This window comes from Salvelinus namaycush, chromosome 4 (assembly GCF_016432855.1).
Source record: "Salvelinus namaycush isolate Seneca chromosome 4, SaNama_1.0, whole genome shotgun sequence".
NCBI classification, from domain to species: domain Eukaryota; kingdom Metazoa; phylum Chordata; class Actinopteri; order Salmoniformes; family Salmonidae; genus Salvelinus; species Salvelinus namaycush.
Window position 1 is genome coordinate 7,035,966 of NC_052310.1, and position 17,649 is coordinate 7,053,614.

At 45.5% G+C, this 17,649-nt stretch overlaps 1 protein-coding gene across 1 annotated transcript; it reads right to left on the reverse strand.

Annotated features, from left to right (window-relative positions):
- Positions 1 to 1,941: 1,941 nt before the first annotated feature.
- Positions 1,942 to 16,121, reverse strand: LOC120045424 (unconventional myosin-XV-like). The gene is made up of 24 exons (XM_038990303.1): positions 15,893 to 16,121; positions 15,699 to 15,789; positions 15,335 to 15,566; positions 13,808 to 13,914; positions 13,643 to 13,702; positions 13,468 to 13,543; positions 11,559 to 11,677; positions 11,305 to 11,423; positions 11,015 to 11,156; positions 9,673 to 9,784; positions 9,302 to 9,593; positions 8,695 to 8,831; positions 8,455 to 8,531; positions 8,256 to 8,332; positions 8,029 to 8,159; positions 7,714 to 7,808; positions 7,553 to 7,630; positions 7,361 to 7,457; positions 6,112 to 6,260; positions 5,858 to 5,982; positions 3,445 to 3,578; positions 3,142 to 3,275; positions 2,783 to 2,923; positions 1,942 to 2,095 (listed from the first exon to the last, which is right to left on the reverse strand). Exons 3-24 carry the CDS (start codon positions 15,495 to 15,497, stop codon positions 2,009 to 2,011), a joined length of 2,652 nt encoding a protein of 883 aa, XP_038846231.1. The 5' UTR covers positions 15,498 to 15,566; positions 15,699 to 15,789; positions 15,893 to 16,121; the 3' UTR covers positions 1,942 to 2,008.
- Positions 16,122 to 17,649: the final 1,528 nt, after the last annotated feature.

Below are 17,649 nucleotides of genomic sequence, written 5' to 3' on the forward strand. Positions count from 1 at the left end.
CTTGCTTCCATTCAGCCACAAAAGCATTAGTGAGGTCGGGCACTGATGTTGTGCGATTAGGCCTGGCTCACAGTTGGCATTCCAAATGATCTTCCACACCGATCTCAACAAACCATTTCTGTATGGACCTCGCTTTGTGCATGGGGGAATTGTCATGCTGAAACAGGAAAGTGCCTTCCCCAACTGTTGCCACAAAGTTGGAGGCACAGAATCGTCTAGAATGTCCTTGTATGCTGTAGCGTTTTCCTGGAAAGATTTTCCTTCACTGGAACTAAGGGGCCTAGCCCGAACCATGACAAACAGCCCCAGACCATTATTCCTCCTCCACCAAACTTCACAGTTGGCACTATGCATTCAGGCAGGTAGCGTTCTCCTGGCATCTGCAAAACCCAGATTCGTCCGTCGGACTGCCAGATGGTGAAGCGTGATTCATCACTCCAGAGATCGAGTTTCCACTGCTCCAGAGTCCAATGGCGCTGAGCTTTACACCACTCCAGCCGACGCTTGGCATTGCGCATGGTGATTTTAGGCTTGTGTGCAGCTGCTTGGCCATGGAAACCCATTTCATGAAGCTCCCGACGAACAGTTCTTGTGCTGACGTTGCTTCAAGAGGCAGTTTGGAACTCTGTAGTGAGTGTTGCAACTGAGGACAAGCAATTTTGAATCACTACGTTTTTCAGCACTTGGCAGTCCCATTCTGTGAGCTTGTGTGGCCTACCACTTCGTGGATGAGCCCATTTTGCTCCTAGATGTTTCCACTTCACAATAAAAGCACTTACAGTTGACCAGGGTGGCCCTAGCAGTGCAGACATTTGACGAACTGACTTGTTGGAAAGGTGGCATCCTATGACCGTGCCACGTTGAAAGTCACTGAGTCATTCTACTGACAATGTTTGTCTATGGAGATTGCATGGCTGTGTGCTCGATTTTATACACCTGTCAGCAACGGGTGTGGCTGAAATAGCCGAATACCCTCATTTGAAGGGGTGTCCACAAACTTTTGTACATATATTGTATGTTGTACATTTTTTATTCTAGATAACATTTTCATTGGAAAAATGCCCCAAAAATGTATTTTATGTGCGTGTCTAGTATTTCACAGATAGAAAGATAACAAGTATTTATCCACAATCTGCTCTGGACAAGTCCGGTCCTGGAGTGTCTTAACAAAATGAAACCAACATTTTTAGACTGACTTTATCCAGTGTTCAGAAAAATAGATTTGCATGATATGCAAATATGTGCCCATTTAATTAGATATTGCATCATTTGCATATTTAAACAAAATATTTCAGAAGAATTGTAATACAAAAAAATATTATAATTGTGTCTGCATTCAACTGGTAAAAGTTCATTGTTATATTGATTAAGGGGGGAAAATGACCCTGTGAGGGTGTGGTGCCTGGCCTTAAATTACACAAACATTTATTGCAAATAAATCTTCACATTGATGCATTGGTTATATAAACACATACAAAGGAATTTAAAATGTGGACATTCATTGGTACTCATAGCTGTAATATGTAGATTTTTTATAACTAAATGTTGTAGATAAAAATATCTAGGCATTGATCTGTTTTGATAATCATCAGCGCAGGCCCGTTTATCAATCGGCTGATCCTGAGACATCTAGGCTGAGGGTATCAGCAGGCTCCCTCTCTAAGAGTGTGTGTGTGTGGGTGGGTAGATGTTTGTGTGCGTGTGTGGGTAGGTGCTTGTGTGTGTGTGTCTGTGTGGGTAGGTGTTTGTGTGTGTGTGTGTGTGTGTGTGGGTAGGTGTTTGTGTGTCTGTGTGGATAGGTGTTTGTGTGTGGGTAGGTGTTTGTGTGGGTAGGTGTTTGTGTGTGGGTGTCTGTGTGGGTAGGTGTTTGTGTGTGGGTAGGTGTTTGTGTGTGTGTGTGGGTAGGTGTTTGTGTGTGTGTGTGTGGGTAGGTGTTTGTGTGTGTGTGTGTGGGTAGGTGTTTGTGTGTGTGTGTGGGTAGGTGTTTGTGTCTGTGTGCGTGCGTCTACTAGTTGCGGCTAGAGACAGAACTATTGATGGGTGGTTGTACCAGCTTCTCCATAATGACAGCAACGATGTGGCACAACTCCTTAGCCTGTGGGGCAGAGAAAAATAACACACACACACACACACACACACACACACACACACACACACACACACACACACACACACACACACACACACACACACACACACACACACACACACACACACACACACACACACACACACACACACACACAATTGAGTAGCGTTCAGGTTGCATCTCTAACGTGCGCTGCCCTTAGTGCCCATATCCCTTCCACTGTCTAACCCCACAGCTTCCACTGTCTAACCCCACAGCTTCCACAACTAACCCATATCCCTTCCACTGTCTAACCCCACAGCTTCCACTGTCTAACCCCACAGCTTCCACAACTAACCCATATCCCTTCCACTGTCTAACCCCACAGCTTCCACTGTCTAACCCCACAGCTTCCACTGTCTAACCCCACAGCTTCCACAACTAACCCATATCCCTTCCACTGTCTAACCCCACAGCTTCCACAACTAACCCATATCCCTTCCACTGTCTAACCCCACAGCTTCCACAACTAACCCATATCCCTTCCACTGTCTAACCCCACAGCTTCCACAACTAACCCATACACCAGCGCTCACCAACCTGGGGTCCTGGAAAGCTCCAACTAAATTCTGCACTCCATGTATCTCTACACGGGACTGGGGGTTGGTGACCACCGCACTGTCATAGCCTACTGTGTACTGAGTTGTACTTCACCTGTTTGAGGTGGACGGTGATGTTTTTTGGGCGTCCTGGGTTGCCGTATTTGATCTCCACTCCTGGCACCTTCTTGTCTTGCTTGGGTTTGACCAAGCTCAGTGACTGCACTTCCACCAACGGGATCACAAACGCCCGCTCCTGAATAACACAGGAAAATTATTAGAAAGCATTAGTAAAATGTGAACTAGTAATGATTAAAACATTAATAATAGCAGACATCTTTCAAAGCCATAGATCCATAAAATCCATCATGATCGATCAGTTCACTCATAATTCCCGAAACACTATGCCTACATTATGTACGTTTGGGGTGTCCCTCCATACACAGCAGTGTTTCTGGGGTGTAACTTCGTTACCTGTGTTTTGGGATGGCAGAACAACACTTCCTGTTGGTTGACAGCCACCAGGCAGGGCGAGGGGCAACTGCGATGGCTGGCCTTCTGAGCCAGGAAGATATTAGAGCCGAACAGAGGTAGGGAGCTCAGGCACTCTGGGGATAGAGGCAGCAAATCAATCAATAGAATTATATTTATACAGCATTATACTGTAGATATAGTGAATCTAAATATATTTACAAATACATTTATCACAAAGTGCTTTACACAACCAAGGCCAAAATAAAAGTGTGTGCGTGCTGTGTGTGTGTGTTGGTGCCTCACCGAGGAAGCGTGCTTTAGCGTCGTGGGGGCTGAGGGACAGCATGGTGGTTCTCTCTCTGAGAGAGATAGAGTGGATCTGCTCCAGGTTGGTGCTGCCCCTTTCCTGTCGGGGGAGGTACTCCTTCAGTTCAGGCCTGACAGGGACAGAAGAGAGAGAACTATCAGTAACTCCATCACTCTTAACACAGGACAGAGAGAACAATCACTTATGTCCGGTTTGAAAACAACAGTATGGCTCACAGTGAGGGCTGCTGAGTGTAGGGGCTAAAGCAGTGGTACTCATTGCGAGGCTGGCAGTGATTTTCCTATTTTCCATTCATAACACATAACAATGATACAATTTCAATGCAATGTGTTTAATGCAGGCCTGAATCACTCCATTGAATATATCTATTGTTCCCTGGACGGCAGATAGATGGCAGTAAAGCGCAGCTGTTGAACAGAAAGGCCGAAATAGAACGTTTGCCGAAATAAAACAACTGCTCAGCTTCAGCTACTGACACATATCAGTTTGCTACTGGCTAATTTTGCAGTCTGGTCGACATGGATGAATTCATTATAAAAAAGAAAAGTAAATCTATTGACAATGAAAATGAGGGGGAAGAGCTGGAGAACAACGTGACAGCTATGAACGAACAACCACCGGAGAACCAGGAAAATCAGGAAGATGGCGGCGGGGATATGCAGCTAGCTAATGTAGCTAGCGTAGCTAACGTGGCTCCGGTGGCTAAGAGAAGGATACGGTTGATTCAAGAAGAACACAAAGTTCCAAGAGAAATGGACAGATAAGTATTTTTTTGTACTGCATGATGGGACTAGCTCACTTTGTCTTATTTGCCAGAAGACGGTCAATTGTTTTCAACAAGAAAATTTAGAGCGACATTTCCAGTCACACCATGCCCACTTTGACAAAACATATCTTGCACAAAGCAACCTCAGAAACAACAAATTAGCGCAACTCAAAGGACAGCAACAAATGATGGACAGATCTAGCACTGTTGCAGAGAAAACGACAGAGGCAACATATGAGATTGCTTGGATACTCGCGAGAAACAAGATGTGACAGAATGTGATCCAGGAAGTCGTGCGCGTGGTGAACATTATTATTGCGACGGCACTGAATCACCGGCAGCTCCGCGAGTTGCTGGAGGAATACCAGACAGAATACAGCGACTTGATATTTCACAATGAGGTGAGATGGCTGTCTCGTGGCGTTTTAGAAAGATTTCTCTCTCTCCTCCCTCAAATCCATGCATTTTTTGGAAGCTAGGGGAGAGAGGAGCCAGAGCTGGATGATCCACAGTGGATATTAAAGCTTTTTTTGTTTTACTGACGTCACCTGACTCCTGAACACTGTGAATCTCCAGCTCCAAGGGAAAGCTCAAACTCCGGGCAAAATACAGCGTGTGGTCACAGCATTTCAAAATAAAATCACCACAATGTTCATACCTGACAGACAGATTGTTCATTTCCCAAAACTCAGGGCAGTCACCACATCCAACCCAGACACACTGCAGCATTTTAACTTTGATGCATTTGTGCGTGTGTTGAAAGAGTTGAAGTTGGAGTTTGAGTCGAGATTCAAGGATATCATGGAGTACAAGGAGTTTTTCAACTTCATTGAGAACCCCTTTCATGTGCCAGTGTCATCTCTGACCCCAGTCATCACAATCCTCTGTCCTGACCGTGCTGGAATAGAGAGTGAGATAGTGTCATCTCTGACCCCAGTCATCACAGTCCTCTGTCCTGACCGTGCTGGAACAGAGAGTGAGATAGTGTCATCTCTGACCCCAGTCATCACAGTCCTCTGTCCTGACCGTGCTGGAATAGAGAGTGATATAGTGTCATCTCTGACCCCAGTCATCACAGCCCTCTGTCCTGACCGTGCTGAAATAGAGAGTGTGATAGTGGAGCTGCAGGCAGATGACACATTGCAAGGTGAACTAAGAGTATCCACTTCTGAAGCAGTGTGTGCAGGACTTATTCATGTGAAGCAACATTTTCAACAATGAACATTGTGAAAACAGACTGACCAATGCACACCTGGATTGCCTAACTAGAATAGCAACAACAGACTAAACATTCAGAATGAATTCAGTCAAGGAGCAGAAGGGACATGTTTGCTCATCCAACGACTGAGGTAACCCTTAATATAGGTCTTATACATGTGATGGAGCCTATTTGATGTGTGTATGTATATATTTGTGATGTGCTGTACATCAAATCAATTACAGGTGCTCTATTGCTCTCAATTTGCTCTCAAATTGATGATTAGTTAATATTGGAAGAAAAAGTATAACAAATTAAAGATCTGTGCGGCTCTCTGAATGATTGTCTCAACCCAAAGTGGCCCCCTTACAAAAAATAGTGAGTAACACTGAGCTAAAGGCTAAAGGTTAAGGCTAGTACTCACACAGAGGGCTCTTGAGTAAGACCCTGTGCCAGATGCTGCAGGACAGCCAGCTCTGCCATCTGCTGTACAGTATTGGCACCACCGCTTGGCAGCAGCAGTTTGCCATCCAGGTAATCACCCAGGACCTGCAGGCAACAGACAGGGACAGAAGGAGTTCATTCAACTACAGGAACAAAAGGGTTGTCACCAGGGCCTGACATAACTGGAGGTGTTTTCTATGGTAATAACAGAACTAGATGTTGTTATTATGGTACCTGTTGGAAGTGGAACTCCAGGTACAGGTCATTGTCGAAGTGAAGGGGGTGTGTCCACATGACGCGGTGGAAGGACAGGAAGATGGAGCCGTCATCCAAAAGGAAGTCAAACAGATACTCATCAGGGTGGATTGGCCGCACCATCCCCTCTGACGGACGAGAGGAAGAAGAGAGGCAGGAAGGAGGTTGTGATGAGGCAGGACGAAGAGAGAAGAAGAGAGATCTTTCTGCTTCTCCACAAAGTCTGTAGCATTCTTAGAAGTCCCCTACATATTCATTATCTATAATACATCTCTACATATTCATTACCTATAATACATCTCTACATATTCATTACCTATAATACATCTCTACATATTCATTACCTATAATACATCTCTACATATTCATTATCTATAATACATCTATGCATATTCATTACCTATAATACATCTCTACGTATTCATTACCTATAATACATCTCTACATATTCATTACCTATAATACATCTCTACATATTCATTATCTATAATACATCTATGCATATTCATTACCTATAATACATCTCTACATATTCATTACCTATAATACATCTCTACATATTCATTACCTATAATACATCTCTACATATTCATTATCTATAATACATCTATGCATATTCATTACCTATAATACATCTCTACGTATTCATTACCTATAATACATCTCTACACATTCATTACCTATAATACATCTCTACACATTCATTACCTATACTACATCTCTGCACTTAGAAAAAGAATACCATCTGACTGCTGTTAATCTGACTAATGTTGGCAGGATATTTATTCTGTTTTAATGTTACTACTGAATCACTATGATAAATATAATATTTTTTATTGTTTTATTTTAACAGGAAGATTGGAATGCTGTGAACCAAGAGGTTGTGAGTTGAAATCCCAGGTGAGGACATGTTGAATAATAATTACTGTAGAAATAAACACACAATGTATTTCGTGACATCCTAATGACTCATTTTTGTTTGTGGGGCATCATGTAACAATTAGATTCAGAATGAATTAGAATGTGAAAGGTTATGTGATCACATGGGAAATTTCACGTGAAATCATGTGGGGTTTTTTTCTGTAAGGGAAGCCTCTACGATAGTTTTGCGGTCACAAAATGAATGTCTAACAATCTTTTTTCAGTTGCAGGTGAACAGTTTTGGTGAGTAATTTGGGTTATATAAGCTATAGCATGTTAGCTATATGATGTCTGTTTGTCCTCCTACCCTGGTCCCGGCTGGCATGGATAGAGAACTCGTTGACTTCTGACAGGTCCTGGATGCCCATCTCTGTACACAGCTCTTCCACCACCTCCAGAGCCACCTGGGTACACATAGTCAATCTTTATTTTTCTCATGATGATAATTAAAGGGAGGCAGGGGAAAGGAGAGAAGGAAAAAGAAGGAGACTTGACTTACGCTAAAGCTGCGTATCTTACAGGGGAAGTCTACTCCACCCGGCAGCTTGATGGGGAACCGGCGAGAGCTTCTGCCAGCCTACAGAGAACAACACACGCCAAGCGATGACGGAACTGATCGTCACAAAATAAAATAAAATAATATCCACACTCATGTCTCACCAGTATAGCTTCCATCTCTACTTGAGAGGGGACGTGTCTGCGACCTCCATGGATCAGAGACCGGAACAGGTTCTCCTTACAGTATTGAGACAGCTCTGAGATGGAGAGGAAACACACACACACACACACACACACACACACACACACACACACACACACACACACACACACACACACACACACACACACACACACACACACACATCTGCATTAGATACAGAAGAGCACTGGGGTAGCAGACAGCTGCAGACTTTTAAAGGGATCTCTTTGGGGGCATCGCCAGTGTGTGAGGGGTGCAGGGCTGTGTGTGTGTACCTTGGTAAGGGTGTGAGGGGTCTTGGCTGATGTTTTGTAAGAGTTGTGTGACGTAGGGATAGAGAGTGCCAGAACAGGGGAAGAACCCTGTTACCAGGTTCAATAAACGCCAACCTCGGGTACAGCTCTGCCTGTATACCACACACACACACACACACACGTAAGGAATTGACCCTCTGTACACTATTCACAGGTAAAGATTTATACACAGACTGCCAGCCTCTCACCTGTGAGTGTTGTTAGTGGTCTGTTTGATGACCTGGCAGTAGATCTCGTCTCTCAGGAACTCCTTCTCCTTCCCCAGCTGAACACACAAACACAATGGACAGATATTTCTCCCATGTTTTCATTCAAGCAGTTGTATCCTCTTTAGGAGTGTACGGTGAGCGATAGTGTGCGTGTGTGTAAGATATATGTATGTCTCACCATCATGACATGGCTGACACAGTCTTCCTCAGACTTGTGATTCCCCAGAGGCTGGTCTCCCATGAACTGCATCACACCTTCAGAGAGCGTAGTATCGAAGCGAAAAATTGATACGCAATGTACACTTAAACAGTGTCCGTGCAGGTGTGTGTGTGTGTGTGTGTGTGTGTGTGTGTGTGTGTGTGTGTGTGTGTGTGTGTGTGTGTGTGTGTGTGTGTGTGTGTGTGTGTGTGTACTCACTCATGAAGGCCTGGACAGCCAGGTTATTAAGATCAGGATCAGCGTACAGGATGAGAGATTCCTGAACGGGAACCTCTGTGTACTGAACCATCTCTGAGAAGTTTCTACCTCCATCAAGAAAACCTCTACCCTCCATGCTGTGATAGAGAGACAAAGGGAGAAGGAGAAAGAGGAGGAGAAAGAGGAAGAGAAAGAGCAGGAGAAAGAGGAGGAGAAAGGAAGAGAAAGAGCAGGAGAAAGGAAGAGAGAGAGGAGGAGAAGGAGGGATGATTAAAGAGAAAAAGAAGAGGTGATTGTGTAGTTATGGGAGACAGTTGTAACACTAAACATAAGATTACACACTGTACATTGTACAACCCTATTACCAGGGTTGTAATTGGGCTCCCAAGTGGCGCAGCTGTCTAAGGCACTGTATCTCAGTGCTAGAGACCCTGGTTCGATTTCAGGCAGTATCACAACCGGCCGTGATTGGGAGTCCCATAGGGCGGCGCACAACTGGCCCAGCGTCGTCCGGGTTTGGCCGGTGTAGGCCATCATTGTAAATAAGAATTAGATATTAACTGACTTGCCTAGTTAAATAAAGGTTAAATTAAAATGACCCTCTTACCTCGTGGCAGCATCTCTGAAGTATTTCATGGCAAACTCTGTCATCAGGAACGTCTGTACGTCATTCATCTCACTACCCTGAACCGACCGAGCCGACCCCAGGACAGAGCCATCTCGGCTGGGCTGTGCTGAGCCGTTGTGGGAGGTGGGTCTGGGGGCTGGAGCTCTCATGCTCTTCCTCCTCTCGTCGCGGCGGTCAAGGTGGACATGGTGGTAGTCAGGAGGGGCAGACGGCTGAGTGATGTCCGTGGGGAAGAGACCCGAGCGCCCCCCAATGGAACCGAAACACCAACCTGAGAGAGAGGGAGAGAGCAGGGTTAGGACTGTCACAGAGAGAGAGACAGAGGTCAAAGGTCACTGTGATGACCTCACCTGGTTTGAGGCCATCTATGGGCAGCAGTTTGATGATGTCACCCTTGCGGAAGTTGAGCAGGCTCTTGTCGACCGTCTCAAAGCTCTTCAGGGCGATCACATGATCCGAGCCCTGAGAAGGTTTGGTAGGAGGTTATACACAACAAAGATTATATACAGTAAGATGTACCAGGAAATATACACTATATATACACAAGTATGTGGACACCCCATCAAATTTGTGGATTCGCCTATTTCAGGCACACCCGTTGATGACAGGTGTATAAAACCGAACACACAGCCATGCAATCGCCATAGACAAACATTGGCAGTAGAACTAAAGAGCTCAGTGACTTTCAACGTGCCACCGTCATAGCATGCCACTTTTCCAACAAGTCAGTTTATCAAATCTCTGCCCTGCTGGAGTTGCCACGGTTAATTGTAAGGGCTGTTATTGTGAAGTGGAAAGGTCTAGGAAGAACAACAGCTCAGCCACATAGTAGTAGGCCACACAGGCTCACAGAGCAGGACTGCCGAGGGCTGAAGTGCGTAGCACATACAAATTGTCTGTCCTCAGTTGCAACACTCACTACCGAGTTCCAAACGGTCTCTGGAAGCAACGAGCAGCACAAGAACTGTTCGCCACAAGCTTCATGAAATGGGTTTCCATGGCCGAGCAGCTGCACACAAGCCTAAGATCACCATTCACAATGCCAAGCGTTAGCTGGAGTGGTGTAAAGTGATGAATTGCTTCACCATTTGGCAGTTCGGCGGACAAGTCTGGGTTTGGCGGATGCCAGGAGAACGCTACCTGCCTGAATGCATAGTGCCAACTGTAAAGTTTGGTGGAGGAGGAATAATGGTTTTGGCTAGGCCCCTTAGTTCCAGTGAAGGGAACTCTTAACGCTACAGCATAAAATTAAATTCGAAACGATTCTGTGCTTCCTACATTGTGGTAACAGTTTCCTGTTTCAGCATGACAAAGCGAGGTCCATACAGAAATGGTTTGTCGAGATCGGTGTGAAAGAACTTGACTGGCCTGCACAGAGCCCTAACCTCAACCCCATCAAATACTTTTGGGTTACATTGGAACGCAGACTGCGAGCCAGGCCAATTCGCCCAACATCAGTGCCCGACCTCACTAATGTTCTTGTGGCTGAATGGAAGCAAGTCCCCGCAGCAATGTTCCAACATCCAGAAAAGTGGAGGCTGTTATAGCAGCAACGGGGGGACCAACTCCATATTAATGTCCATGATTTTGGATTGAGATGTTTGACGAGCAGGTGTCCACATCCTGTTGGTCATGTAACGTATATAAACAACAATTTGTATGATTTAAGATGAGGAAGAGGAGGGCGGTTACCTCGACGAGCTCTTGGTGGAACAGCCTGACCATAGCAGTGATCTGAACAGCTCTGTTGCTCTGCAGCTGCAGCTGTTCTTCTTTCAGACTGAACTCTACCATGTCTGCAGACCGCAGCTTCACCGACAGCAGCTCCGCATAGCTACACAGAGAAAACCACAGCACTTACTGTACACACACAGGGAGAACATACACCGACATCACATACTAGATGTTTACTCTCACTTAATCATTCATAGTTCAAAGTTCATACATCTTTCCATTTTGTTGTGATTGAAGGATAGGAGTACCTGTAGCTGCGTAGCAAAATCAGGTGTTTGGGGTTGATGCCTGATGCTCTGGCCACCTTCAGCAGACGAAGCCCACGATGAGACACACCCAATACCTGGGTGTCCCCGCTGGTATCACCCTACAACACACACACACACACACACGCAATACGCACACACACACACAGGTTTATACACACTCCAGCCTCTAACACACAGGAGAGAGAGAGAGAGATAGGGAGAGAGGGAGAGAGGGAGAGAGGGAGAAAACTCACATTGACAGGGAACAGTCTTGTGAAGTAGTTTTCCCAGTTGTCTCTGGCAGCCATCACTATCCTCTTCTTCATGGTGTCATCCTGGACCAAGCTGACACTTGTACCCACATGGAAACTGGCTGGAATAGAGGGAGAATAGAGAGAAAAGGACAGAGAATAGAGAGAGAAGGAGGGAGAATAGAGAGAGAATAGAGAGGGAATAATGGAGAATAGAGAGAGGAGAGAGAATAGAGAGAGAAGGAAGGAGGGAAAGAACGTAAGGAGATACAGTGGGATGGAAGTTCAGAACAGTAATATTTACCTGGAATAACCAACTAGACTCACCTGGTAAAAAAACAACTGGAGTCACTTGGTAAAAAACAACTAGACTCACCTGGTAAAAAAACAACTAGAGTCACCTGGTAAAAAACAACTAGACTCACCTGGTAAAAAAACAACTAGACTCACCTGGTAAAAAAACAACTAGACTCACCTGGTAAAAAAACAACTAGACTCACCTGGTAAAAAAACAACTAGACTCACCTGGTAAAAAAACAACTAGACTCACCTGGTAAAAAAAACAACTAGACTCACCTGGTAAAAAAACAACTAGACTCACCTGGTAAAAAAACAACTAGACTCACCTGGTAAAAAAACAACTAGACTCACCTGGTAAAAGAAACAACTAGACTCACCTGGTAAAAGAAACAACTAGACTCACCTGGTAAAAGAAACAACTAGACTCACCTGGTAAAAGAAACAACTAGACTCACCTGGTAAAAAAAAACAACTAGACGTACCTGGTAAAAAACAACAACTAGACTCACCTGGTAAAAAACCCCCAACTAGACTCACCTGGTAAAAAAAACCCAACTAGACTCACCTGGTAAAAAAAAACCAACTAGACTCACCTGGTAAAAGAAACAACTAGACTCACCTGGTAAAAGAAACAACTAGACTCACCTGGTAAAAGAAACAACTAGACTCACCTGGTAAAAAAAAAAACTAGACTCACCTGGTAAAAAAAAAAACTAGACTCACCTGGTAAAAAAACAACTAGACTCACCTGGTAAAAGAAACAACTAGACTCACCTGGTAAAAGAAACAACTAGACTCACCTGGTAAAAAAAAACAACTAGACGTCCCTGGTAAAAACCCCCAACTAGACTCACCTGGTAAAAACCCCCAACTAGACTCACCTGGTAAAAGAAACAACTAGACTCACCTGGTAAAAGAAACAACTAGACTCACCTGGTAAAAAAAAACAACTAGACGTCCCTGGTAAAAACCCCCAACTAGACTCACCTGGTAAAAAACCCCAACTAGACTCACCTGGTAAAAGAAACAACTAGACTCACCTGGTAAAAGAAACAACTAGACTCACCTGGTAAAAAAAACCCAACTAGACGTACCTGGTAAAAAAAAAAAAACTAGACTCACCTGGTAAAAACCCCCAACTAGACTCACCTGGTAAAAGAAACAACTAGACTCACCTGGTAAAAGAAACAACTAGACTCACCTGGTAAAAGAAACAACTAGACTCACCTGGTAAAAGAAACAACTAGACTCCCCTGGTAAAAAAACAACGAGACTCCCCTGGTAAAAAACAACAACTAGACTCCCCTGGTAAAAGAAACAACTAGACGTCCCTGGTAAAAGAAACAACTAGACTCCCCTGGTAAAAGAAACAACTAGACTCCCCTGGTAAAAGAAACAACTAGACTCCCCTGGTAAAAGAAACAACTAGACGTCCCTGGTAAAAGAAACAACTAGACTCACCTGGTAAAAGAAACAACTAGACTCACCTGGTAAAAAAACAACGAGACTCCCCTGGTAAAAAAAACAACTAGACTCACCTGGTAAAAAACAACGAGACTCACCTGGTAGAAAAACAACGAGACTCCCCTGGTAAAATAACAACTAGACTCACTCAGTAGGTCCTTCATTTTCCTCCTCTCCTCTCTGGAGATCCTCACACAGGTGTCACAGTACGTGTCTCTCATGATCTGAAAGGGAAACAAAAACCCGGATTTATATTAATATAAGGTGTGATATGTAGGAGGTAGTGAATAAAAAAGGGTCACAGGGAAATAATCAACACTGACCTGCTCACAGAGGAGATTGAGGATGTAGGGGTGGTTGAACTTCTCTCTGGGGTAAAACACCTGAACACACACAGGGAAATGATTGTGATTCACATACAGTATAATGCAAACACATTGTAGAACAATACAGACCGTTCTATGTTCTCGCCTGCAGTTCCAGCTCACCTCTTTGCGTAGGAACAGTTTGCCAGGCATAGCCGAGTAGGAGAAGTAGACGCTGGCAGAGAACCTGTGGAGTTGGGTGCGGACACTCTCCACCCCAGACAGCAGATCTACGGAGGACGAATCAAATCACTTGCTTTTATGTTGTTGTATATTTTGTATATATTCAGCAATTTAGTACAAACAAAGGAATAACACAGCTGCCAGACATATGAAATGAAGCATAGCTTAAGCAAGACATGGGACAAGAAGAGAGCAAGAGTGACAGTTACAACAACAGTAAGTGTTCCTAGTCAGTGTTCACAGTCAGTCTCCGTCCAGACGGGGCAGAAACGGACCCCAAACCTGGAGACATCTGCTGAAGGAGTTGGTCCTGAAAATAATGTATATTTCCCAAGTTAATGGTGTTAATTATTTCTGCTAGCCGTCTACGGAAGCAAAGGGGGGTGGGGGACTTCCATTCTGTGAGGATCCTTTTTTTTGCAGCCACCATTCCAAACATCAGAGCCTGTTGTTCCTCATAGCACGATCTTAGAACAGACTCTGAGCAGCCAAAGAGAGCAAGTTTCACTTCAGGTTCAATGGCCCTCTCATAAACCTTTGAAAACCAATCAAATATGTTCCTCCAGAAATGATTAAGTAGGGGGCAGAGCCTAAAAAGATGAGTTCATGAACCTTCTGAGGCTTTACACTTGTCACACAGTGGGGAGACCTGGGGGTAAATTCTATGTCATTTAGTTTTGGAGTAATGACATCTATGCATGACTTTGCATTGTATCCATTGATATCTGGCAATGATGGAACAGGAATGAATTCTAGACAGGGCTTCTCCCCATAGATCATCTGAGAGCTCAATATTTAACTCTTTACCCCAAGTCTCCTTGAGATGACCAGTAGAGGCCTCTGTGTAGCTGGAGAAAAAGGAGACAAACTGTGAGATGAGGTGTTTTGAATTGGGAGGGCGCTGGAGCAAACCATAAAACACATGTTGTACAGGGAGGATGTCAACAGTTTGAATTTTCCCTTTGATATAGTGTCTGATTCGTAAATTATGAAAAAAATGTGAATGGGAGAGTTTGAATGTATTATTTAATTGGATGAATGATGCCAATTGCTTATCTATGTATAAGTCTTAAATGGTGACCAGTCCCTTCTCCCTCCATTTAACATACACCAGATGGAACAATAGAAGGATTCAAGCAAATAAATCCAATCAAATGTTACTGGTCACATACCCATATTTAGCAGATGTTATTGCGGGTGTAGTGAAATGCTTGTGTTCCTAGCTCCAACAGCGCAGTAGTATCTAACAATTCCCAACAATGAAACACAAATCTAACACTCCTCACCAAACACAAAGAATGTGAGTTACTTTACTTCTCTGTGGAGTTGTGACTGCGGTATCGGAGTTATGGAACGTGTATCTGAGGCTATGGCTGGTCAGGCGGTGCAGACACAACAGTGCAAACACAAACACAGTACTACTGTCCATGCCTGCCCGTACTGTACCGCTGAAGTAGTTTAACTTACTGAGTGTGGGGGCAGCCTTGGTGGGGGGGTCTGGCAAGCTCTCATAGATGTGTTGGACTAGGGCAGGAGGAGGAGGGGCGAACCCGGGGGGAGCAGGCGGACGGTTCTCGGGGGGGCCCTGAGTGCCGAACAGGTCGGCGAGGGAGCGCTGTTTCTGCATCATGTTGTTGGAAATGGAGTGAGGCCCTCTGGTGGAGGGAGGAGAGGGCTGCCGTGCGGGGGGAGGCTGTCTCTGATGGGGGGAGGGGAGAAGAGTATTACTATAGGCTAGGTAACTGAATGGATATGTTAGCTCCAACACTCCTCACCAACATGTCTCGGGCTAGGCAACAATGCATGCAATGGATGTACACACAGCTCTAACCTTCTGCTGTTGTACAGGTCCGGTATGTCTGAGGATAGAAAGGGCCTCCTCTTTAGGATCCTTCTTCTTCACAAACAACTGTGCTGGAACCCTGGAGAGGAGCGAGGGAGTTAGATGTCCGCTAATGCAGCGGGATCTACACAGCAGATGACATGTACTTCAAACATATAGGATGGATCCACAGTCCCACTGACCTGATTGGTTTCAAGGGTTTTGGATCGTTGACAGGGCGGTTTTGGTACTGTTTAATGATGTCACGGATTCTGGTGCTGGGAGGGGGCGGGGAGGCAGGAGGGCTGGGGCGGTCTGGTTCTCTGGCAGGAGGAGACGGGGGACGTTGCCAAGTCCTGGGTGCTGGGGGTGGGGGGGGGGAGGGAGAGCGGGGAAGGGTCTGTTTGGGGGGGCTCCCTCCGGGACGTTGCCAAGTCTTGGGTGCTGGGGGTGGGGGGGGGGAGGGAGAGCGGGGAAGGGTCTGTTTGGGGGGGCTCCCTCCGGGACGTTGCCAAGTCCTGGGTTCTGGGGGTGGGGAGGGGGAGCGGGGAAGGGTCTGTTTGGGGGGGCTACTGGGAGCAGGGCGAGGCTTTGGCTGAGAACCTGACAGAGTGAATGACAGCACAGGCAGCTGGGTGTAAGGTAAGACAAGTGATAGTCATTTTATCCTGTGAAAACAACAGATTATCTGAAGTTGAATAGGTAGGTGTGTCCAACTCTACTCACCAATCTTCTGGAAGAACTCTCTCTTGTCCTTGAAAGAGTCCAGCTGGTCTGGACTGACAAAGTCCACATCTCTGTCCGGCTGATAAAAACAAAGACACTTTATTTACATAGTTAGTTTGCTTACAAGATAATGTTGTTGTTAATGTGTTTCTTTTGTAATGAAATTACACCTTTTTGGAATGGCTAAGTACATAAAAGATCAAAAGAATCAAGCAGAATTGAGCACAAACACACTAGCATCACACCCCTCCCCTGTCATACATACCTCAGGTATGTAGTGTTGTATCTGTGGTTTCCTCTGGCTGGGTGTGGTTAGCGGCGGAGGGGCGCGGGGGGGTGTTTGTGTCTGGGCTGGGGGTGAGAGGGCAGGGCGGTGTGTCTGTGTCTGGGCCGGGGGAGAGGGGGCGAGGGGGGGTGTGACGGGTCGAAGGTTAGCCTGGTGCCGCTGCTGCTGTCGCTGCTGCTCCTGAGTCTGCTGCTGGGACATAGCCATCGCCTGCATTGTCATCTGCTGGGCCTAGAGAGGGAGGGAGGAGGAGAGAAGGAGACATGAGAGAGTGAGTGAGTGAGTGAGTGAGTGAGTGAGTGAGTGAGTGAGTGAGTGAGTGAGTGAGTGAGTGAGTGAGTGAGTGAGTGAGTGAGTGAGTGAGTGAGTGAGTGAGTGAGATAGAGAGAGAGAGCAATGGAGAGAAAGAGTGATGAGAGAGATGAGAGAGAGAGAGAAAGAAAGAAAGAAAGACCAATGAAGAGAGAGAGAGAGAGAGAGAGAGAGAGAGAGAGAGAAAGAAAGAAAGAAAGAAAGAAAGAAAGAAAGAAAGACCAATGAAGAGAGAGAGAGAGCGAGATAAAGAGTGATGGAGAGAGAGAGAAAGAGCGACGGAGAGAGAGGAAGTGTAGTCATATTAGAATAGAAATGGTGATATCATAAGAACATGAGTTAAGGATAGGGGTAGGATTATGGTTTGTTTGTTATCATGGCATGTTTGTCCCAGTTTTCCACCAGTGTCTCCAAGTCCTTACCATGAGCAGGGCCTGTTGGTTGATGAAAGCCTGCTGCTGTGCTACCATCTGCTGGGGATCCAGGCCTGGTGCAACTGGCTGGGGTGCCATCATGGTTGGCATCATAGGCATGGGGGCAGCTGGCATCATACTTGGCATCATTGGAGCCCCGTAGTCTTGCATGGCAGGGTTCACTGGCATTCCTGGGAGACACATTTTTTTTCGGGTGGGTTGA

What these genes read in the sequence shown, in the direction of transcription:
- LOC120045424 (XM_038990303.1), bottom strand. Translation starts at nt 15,497, where the DNA reads ATGATGCAGAAACAGCGCTCCCTCGCCGACCTGTTCGGCACTCAGGGC. An exon ending in AACTGTTCCTACGCAAAGAG is followed by an intron (nt 13,703 to 13,807) that starts GTGAGCTGGAAC and finishes GTGTGTGTTCAG; the next exon opens with GTGTTTTACCCCAGAGAGAA. An exon ending in GTAAGATACGCAGCTTTAGC is followed by an intron (nt 7,458 to 7,552) that starts GTAAGTCAAGTC and finishes ATGTGTACCCAG; the next exon opens with GTGGCTCTGGAGGTGGTGGA.